This window comes from Mus pahari, chromosome 1, assembly GCF_900095145.1.
Source record: "Mus pahari chromosome 1, PAHARI_EIJ_v1.1, whole genome shotgun sequence".
NCBI classification, from domain to species: domain Eukaryota; kingdom Metazoa; phylum Chordata; class Mammalia; order Rodentia; family Muridae; genus Mus; species Mus pahari.
This window is the reverse complement of record NC_034590.1, coordinates 18,672,786-18,680,839: the sequence shown is the minus strand read 5'-3', so window position 1 is coordinate 18,680,839 and position 8,054 is coordinate 18,672,786. Positions and strand designations below refer to the sequence as shown.

General features: G+C 50.8%; 1 protein-coding gene across 3 annotated transcripts in view; it reads left to right on the top strand.

Moving 5' to 3' along the window:
- Positions 1 to 8,054, top strand: part of Abcc6 (ATP binding cassette subfamily C member 6) — a 57,060-nt gene that overhangs the window by 30,832 nt on the left and 18,174 nt on the right. For all 3 annotated transcript variants that reach the window (XR_003842701.1, XM_021217043.2, XM_029532989.1), the window contains exons 16-20: positions 764 to 890; positions 1,067 to 1,243; positions 2,773 to 2,940; positions 4,246 to 4,420; positions 6,739 to 6,814. Coding sequence is in view for 2 of the 3 variants with exons in the window: in XM_021217043.2 (XP_021072702.1) it covers positions 764 to 890; positions 1,067 to 1,243; positions 2,773 to 2,940; positions 4,246 to 4,420; positions 6,739 to 6,814 (723 nt within the window). In the remaining variant the exon portion in view is untranslated. The remainder of the gene's footprint in view (positions 1 to 763; positions 891 to 1,066; positions 1,244 to 2,772; positions 2,941 to 4,245; positions 4,421 to 6,738; positions 6,815 to 8,054) is intronic.

Sequence of the window (8,054 nt, the reverse complement as noted above, 5' to 3'; positions counted from 1 at the left end):
GCAGGGGCAGGGGCAGGGGCAGGGGCAGGGGCAGGGGCAGGGGCAGGAGCACTAAGAGCATGGCTGGGTATAACTCATGCTCACCAGAACTTTCCTTTTGACCCTCTGTCAAAGAGTGAAGGGTTATGAACTGTTTTGGTTGTTTGAAACAGAGTCTCACTGTGTAGCCCTGGCTGGCTTCAAACTTAGTCATCCACCTGCCTCTGGCTCCCTAGTGCTGGGACTAAAGGTGGACATCACCACACCCAGCCCTGACTTGCTCTTTCACAGGTCACTGTGGCTTCTGGGTAAGGGCTGACGTCAAAATATGGGCAGAGGTAGGCGGGGGCAGAGGCGGGAAGAGCAGCAAGGCATGTATTGCAAAGGCCTGAGCAAAAGACTACTACAGCCAAGCCAGCATGCCGTGATCCCCTCTGTGTGTGCATGTGTGTGCACATGTGTGCATGGATATGCGTACAGTGGCAAACATGTAGACACACACATGTGCTTACATCTGCATACTAGCTATGCATGTGACTGTGTATACTAATGTATGTGGCCTGTCTGTAGGTGTTTATGTGCCAGGCACATCTGATGTGCTCAGATAGAAGAAGAAAGGCAGTTCAGATAGCCAAACACGGATCAGGCAGGAGAGGCCCTGTATATCCTCTTAATGGTCTCCCCAAGGCCTGAGTAGCCAGATGGGGTGGGTGTGTCTGGGGTTGCCTGCTTCTGTGCACATCCAGGCTGGGCCTTCAGGGCTGCATCTCCCCTGGGTTGTCAGGATCAACCTCACCGTGCCCCAGGGCTGTCTGCTGGCTGTTGTGGGTCCAGTGGGGGCTGGGAAGTCCTCCCTGCTGTCTGCCCTGCTTGGGGAGCTGTTGAAGGTAGAAGGGTCTGTGAGCATTGAGGTAAGGCCGTCCTCATCCCTCCCTGCCCCGGCCGCTAAGGTGTATCTTCAGAGATGCCGCACGCGTGTCTTCCCCTCACAGCCAAGTGCCCTCCGTTCACTGGCTCAGCCTCCCTCCCTCTGAGCACCCAGTTTCCCTACTCTCCTATGAACTACCAACAGTAAGGAGTGTTTCAGGGTTCCGTGGCCTACGTGCCTCAGGAGGCCTGGGTCCAGAATACCTCTGTGGCGGAGAATGTGTGCTTCAGGCAGGAGCTGGACCTGCCCTGGCTGCAGAAAGTTCTAGACGCCTGTGCCTTGGGGTCTGATGTGGCCAGCTTCCCTGCAGGAGTTCACACCCCAATAGGGGAGCAGGTGAGGAGACCCTGGGATCTTACATCTCCTTGACCTGAGGGCAGGAAGATGGGGGAGAATAGGGACAGAAAGGATGGAGGGAAAGAGACCCCAGTTCAGGGCCAAACATACAGCACTGTTCAGTTATTGAGGAGAAACTAAGACAAAGGGAGAGCAGAGTGCCTGCTGGGTGATGTTATTCAATCTGCTTCCCCCCTCTTGGCCTCACCAATGTATCTGAGCAGATATGGTCCCCACACAGGATACAGGCATCTGAAGCTATAGAACCAACAGAATCTGAAAACTATGTGCTAAGGACCAAATCTGGCCCACTACTAGTTTTTGTAAATAAAGTTTTATTGGGACACAACTATCTATCCAGTGTCTTACAGTCTAGGACTCCTTTTGCTCTCAGATGTCAGAGCTGGGTAACTGGGGCAGACATCAAATGGCCCTCAAACTTTACAAGAGTTACTCCCTGGCCCGTCCTGGGAAGTGCGGGCTGGCCCCTGGATTAGGGAACTGAGATTGCATCCTATGGATCAGACCTCGCCCTTTGCAGATTCTGAGCAACTGCTTCACTTCTGAGCTATAGTCCCTACTTTGTTTTTGTTTGAAGTAAGGCCTAGGACATTTGGGGAGGGGTGGAGTTCCATTTTTTGGACAGTGTCTCTTTGTGTAATAGTCCTGACTGTCCTGGGACTTACTATGTCGACCAGGCTGGCCTCTAACTCAAAGATATGTGTCTGCCTCTGCCTCCTGAGTGCTGGGATTATGTGCCACCATGCCTTGCTGGGGTCTAGAACATTTGATCCTTTTGCCTCAGCCTCCTGAGTGCTGAGATGACAAATGTGTGCCACCACACCTGGCTCAGGTCCCCTAGTTTCCATCCCTTCTCCCTTTAGACCAATCCCAGCCCAGCGGGCAGAAAGCACTGTGCCAGCAGCACTGTGCCAGCAGGTCCTCACCTAGTCCCTCTTCCCAGAATTCTCAGGTTTCCCCATCTCCCTCAGAGTCAGAGCCAAAGTTTTGACCATCCCCATAAAAGCTTCCATGTGAGCCCATTTCTCTTTCTCCTTCCTCCATGTCAGCTGTGGAGAAGAGGGAAGAAACACTGGGCAGAGAGGGAGGGAGTCATAACCTGGAAGTGGGGGGAGATAGAGAACAGTGCACACAGTGCCTCTGGGGAGATGGAGACACAGTGCCTCTGGAAGGGGGGCCAGGAAGGGGGAAGCAGGCTCAGGCCAGCAAGGGTGCTGGCTCAGTGTTTCCAGTCAAGTGTGACCCAAGGCACCTTGAGCTGCCCCTGGCTGAGTGAGCAGGGCTGTCCCTTGCCCATGCCATTCTGTTTTGTTGCTGTCCTACTTTTGTTTTTTGAGACATTGTTTCACCCTGTAGCCCTGGCTGTCCTGGAACTCACAGATCCACCTGCCTCTGCCTGCCAAGCACTGGGATTAAAAGGGTGCTCCACCACTGCCCTGCCACCCCCTGGTCATTCTGATGTCCCCAGCAGATGTACATCTGAGTCCCTGTCTCATTCCTGTTCCCAGGGCATGAATCTTTCTGGGGGCCAGAAGCAGCGGCTGAGCTTGGCTCGGGCCGTGTACAGAAAGGCCACCGTGTACCTGCTGGATGACCCCCTGGCGGCGCTGGATGCCCACGTCAGCCAGCAGGTCTTCAAACAGGTCATCGGGCCCGGTGGATTGCTCCAGGGTACGGTAAGTGAAGCTGAGGAAGTCCTGAGAGCTCTGTCCCAACCAAGGACTGTCTCATCAGTCCTTGAGTTCAGTTTTCTTCTTTGTATCAGTCAGCTTTTCCTGCATCAATGCTGTGTAACAAACAGCTTCCCAGATCTCAGTGGCTTACACTTATATCTTTCTCAGGAAATGTGTGGTTAAACCACCCATAATGTTTCAACTTAATGATGGTCTAAAATTGGTACACATTCAATTTTTTAAGATACGTAGATTTTTTGATCCTACCCCGGAGTCCCAATACTTTCTCCCAGTGCTAGTTGTGGCTGTGAGCTGGGGCTTCATATGCTGTGCATCTTGAGGAGAAAGAAGCCAGCTCCAAGAAGTACCTAGTGGCAGAGCCTTGGTGCTCGGTGTATTACGTGTAATGTATTCCCAGGATGGTATGTGGCTCAATGGTAGTATTACATGCACTGAGCCCTGAGTTGTACCCCAGTGTTCACGAACCAGTGCCATGGTGTATGCCTGTAATCCTTCCCCCTGGCAGGTAGAGGCAGGATGATGAGAGATTTAAGGTTTTCCTTGATGTCTTGGCTGGCTTTAACTGTTAAGTTAGCACAGACTAGTCATCTGCGAGGAAAGCCTTGATGGAAGAATCTTCTACATCAGACTGGCCCTTGGGCATGTCTGTTAACTGATGTAGGAGAGCCCAGTCCACTGTGGACACCACCACCACTGTCTCTAGGCTGCACAATGTAGCTAGCTAAGCATGATCCTTTGAGGGAGCCACCCAACCAGCCACACCCTCATGTCTCCTCTGTACTTCCCGGGCTGGGAGTGAGTGCCCCGGTTGGAAGTAATACCATATGGAATAGGAAGCAGGCCTGCCTGCCTGGACGTCCCTCGGTGATGGACCATGACCTGGAAGTGTAACCCAAATAAATCCTGTCCTCCTTTAAGTTGCATTTTTGGTCACCGTGTTTGTTACAGCAACAGAAAGGCAGTTGGAACCCTTGGCTACAGAGTGAATTCAAGACTAGCCTGGACAACATGAAACCCTGACTCAAAAAAAAAATTTTTTTTTAATGTATTTCCACTTGTTATATTTTGAACCAAAGGTGGGTTTCTGAGATGACCCCCTAACCCCATTAGAATAAGAAGCTCTCAAAGGTTGACCTTAAGCCCATGTCTTCTAAATTTGAGACACCCCCACTATTCTCTTTGGGTATGGTATTCTCCCAAAGAAGTGCAGGTACATAGGAAAGGGCATTCCCACTCCCTCACCTGGCGACACTCCAGCATGTGCAACTTCTGCCCTTCCCTGCCCAGACTCGGATCCTTGTAACACACACGCTGCACGTCCTGCCCCAGGCTGACCAGATCCTGGTGCTGGCCAATGGGACCATCGCAGAGATGGGCTCCTACCAGGCCCTTCTACAAAGGAATGGAGCCCTGGTGGGTCTTCTGGATGGAGCCAGACAGCCTGCAGATGAAGGAGAAGGAGGTATTGTCTGGGCATCGCTGAGTCTCTGTGCCTGGCTCCCTCTGGGAGAAGGCTGCAAGGGTCCCACTGATGTGGGTGGAGTACCTTAACCACACTCATCTTGAGGGCCCACCTGGCACTGCAGTCCTGCACACAGGCCACCCCTCCCCAACGAGGAGCCGAGGACACTGCCTGGGGCCCCCAGTGTCTCTCATCATACTCTTGGTTCTCTGCGTGTTTAAGTGTGTAGGTGTACATGTGTGTTCCAATGTGCATACCTATGTGGTTGGAGGCCGGAGGTGAATCTCAGCTGTCAGTCTCAGCAGTAGTCCATCTTGCTTTCAGGGTCTTTTATTGGGATCTAAGGCTCCCTGAATCTGCTGGACTGACTGACCAGTGAGTTCCAGGGACCCTGCTGTTCTCAGCTTCCCAGGGCTGGGGTTACGGGCATGCACTACCTTGCCTGGCTGGGGGTTGGGACTTGGGTCCTCACACTATAAGTGCTTTACCAACTTGGCCATTTTCTCGGCCCTAATTGTACAATATTTCACTTGCGGACACCAGAGTCCTCCGCGGTGGGAACAGCCACTACTGCCCTTGTACGGACAAGGAAAATGAGGACTACACCTGTGGCCCCAGAGTAGCAGCCAGTGTCTATGCTCAGAGATACTGAGAAGACACTTCAGAGGGCTTTGCTCCTAGGACCCTCTGCATTCCAGAGGGTAAACACCAAACTTCCAGAGGTGACATCAGCCACAAGCGCAGTGAGAAATACCAACTAGCACACTTCACTCATTTCTGTTCATTCAGTCTGCATGGGACCTAATTGTCTCCATTTCACAGATGAAGAAACTGAGGTCTACAAGTTAAGAAATTAGCCCAAGATTCCATACGTGTGTGACTTGTTGGCAACAGGGCTGGGCCATGAAGTCAAACTGCTAAGTGCCAGAGAACAGGTTTTAGAATTGGTAGGACATGTCCCCCATTCCCCCCATGTCCTCAACTCCTGAATTAATGTTACCCCCTCGCTCCTGGGTCCTGCCTTGTCTAGAAACAGCATTGGCCCTAAATGATAGACTGGGGAGATGGCTCAGTTGGCAAAGAGCCTTGCATAGAAGGACCTGAGTTCAGTCCTTGGCATGTATGTAAAATGTTGGGCGTGGCAGCACACACATGTAATTCCAGCTTTGGGGAGACTGAGACAGGAGGACTCATGGGGCTTGCTGCCCAGTCAACCTAGCTTCACGAGTTCTAGGTCAGTGAGAGACTATCTCACAAAACAAGGTACACAACACTCAAGATTGTCCTCTAGCCTTTGCATGCATGCACACATATGTACCCATGCATGCATGCACACACACACACACACAAAGCACCTGTCTTAGTTACTTTTCTATTGCTCTAATAAGACATCAGGACCAAGGCAACTTATAGAAGAAAAAGTTTATTTGGGGCTTACAGTTCAAAGGCTGAGAGTCCATGACAATCATGGTGGGGAACATGGCATCAGACAAGCAGGCACGGTAGCTGTGAGCTAACATCTTGAAACACAATTCACAGGGCAGAGAGAGAGACTGGGAATGACTTGGGCTTTTGAAAATTCTCAAAGCCTGCTGCCAGTGACACACCTCGTCCAACAGGGCCATACCTACTAATGCATCTCAAAAAGTTCTAACAACTGGGGCCATGCATTCAAATATATGACTCTCAGGGGGTCATTCTCCTTCAAACCACCACAGCACTTAACAGTTGGCTCACAGTGTCATTGTTATTGAGCTTAAAGATGGTGCCGTGGGTACAGAACTTGTCCATTTGCATTGGACAGCTTTTGCTGTGACAGGGCTACGTAACAAACATCACCCATATTTCAGTGGTTTATAATAGCAGTTACTTCTTGTTCAGAGGTCTGGAGCGAAGCTATTGCATTTCTGCTCAGATTTCTGGTCCAACCTGGGAAACATCATCATTATCCCTGGGGGATCTGGCATCCGAAGGTTGGTGTGAGTTAGCTAGAAAGGAACATTCTAGGCACAGTACACTGCTTGAGCACGTGTGTTGGGGAAGCAGAGGCAACTTGACCTTACGCAATATCCATGCTATTTCACAACGCTATAGCATGCGTGCAGTGTTTTCTGAATGAATGAAGCGGGATGAACCAATAATGTTTCTGAGTGACCCCGGGAAGGAGGAGCTGAGAGCTAAGTAAGGTGCTTAGAGCAGCAGCAGGAACTGTGCTACGAAATGTTTGCTCAGAGAGGTTGAAGTACCCCAGCCAGGAATGCCAAAGCCAACATCTGGACTCTCCAGTGTGGCTTCCCTGACATCCTTAACCCTTGCAGGAACACACGATGCGGCCACCAGTGACGACCTCGGAGGCTTTCCTGGAGGAGGGAGGCCCACACGCAGACCAGAGAGGTGGGTTCACTTGTGCTGAGCAAGGGACAGCCAGGCTAAGGCCAAAAAAAACCAAAAAAAAAACTAAAAAAAAAAAAAAAAAAAAAAAAAAAAAAAAAAAAAAAAAAAAAAAAAAAAAAAAAAACGAGACCTGCTTGAGGCTACTGTGCCTCAGGCAGAGGTCACAGCCAAAATCATTTATAGAGTGACTGCTTAACACCCCCATGGGCTCAGGAATGGATGATTCATTCACCCCAAATGCCCCATCAGTCAACTGACAGTGATATGCCTCCAAACTGTCACTTCTAAGACCAGTACCTTGGAGTGGGCCAATGCCAGTCATTAGAGCAGGGCAGGTTGGCCTCTCAGCATGACTGGAAACCGCTGTGTGGGCCTGCACTGTTCCCATTTTTACCACTCAGGTAGGGGGCACCAAGAGGGAGTCCACTGTCCCCCTTATTACCAGTCTTCAGCAGCCAGGGCACATGTGGACTCAACATGGACCTGGACTTTGACAACAGGTCACTGCTTCTATACCAGCAGTGGGGGAGCAAACAAGGGACGCTGAGGGTCTTTGTGCCTGAGGGATTCCAAGGATGGGGACAGATATCCTCCGACATCATGGCCACCCTGAGAGTGGTCCTGAGAAGCAGGGAAGTGTACAGGAACCTGAGTAAGATCAGGTAGACGTACACATGTGGATGTGGGTGAGGATTGTGATGGGGAGGGAGGAAGAGAGGGAGAGAACTGTTCATGCATGTCTGGAACATGAATAGAATGAAGGGAATATGGAAGAGCAGATGGTGGATGCATGAATGGATGTGTGGAAAGAAAGGTAAAGAGACATAAATAGATGGAAGGACGGAGGGTTAGACGCATGGATGGATGGGCAGATGGAAGGACAGAGGGTTAGATGCATGTATGGGTGGGCAGATGGAAAGATAGAGTGTTAGATGCATGGATGGATGGGCAGATGGAAGGACGGAGGGTTAGATGCATGTATGGGTGGGCAGATGGAAAGATAGAGTGTTAGATGCATGGATGGATGGGCAGATGGAAGAACAGAGGGTTAGATGCATGGATGGATGGGCAGATGGAAGGATAGAGGGTTAGATGCATGGATGGATGGGCAGATGGAAGGACAGAGGGTTAGATGCATGGATGGTGTCTTAGTCAGGGTTTCTATTCCTGCACAAACATCATGACCAAGAAGCAAGTTGGGGAGGAAAGGGTTTATTTGGCTTACATTTCCATACCGCTG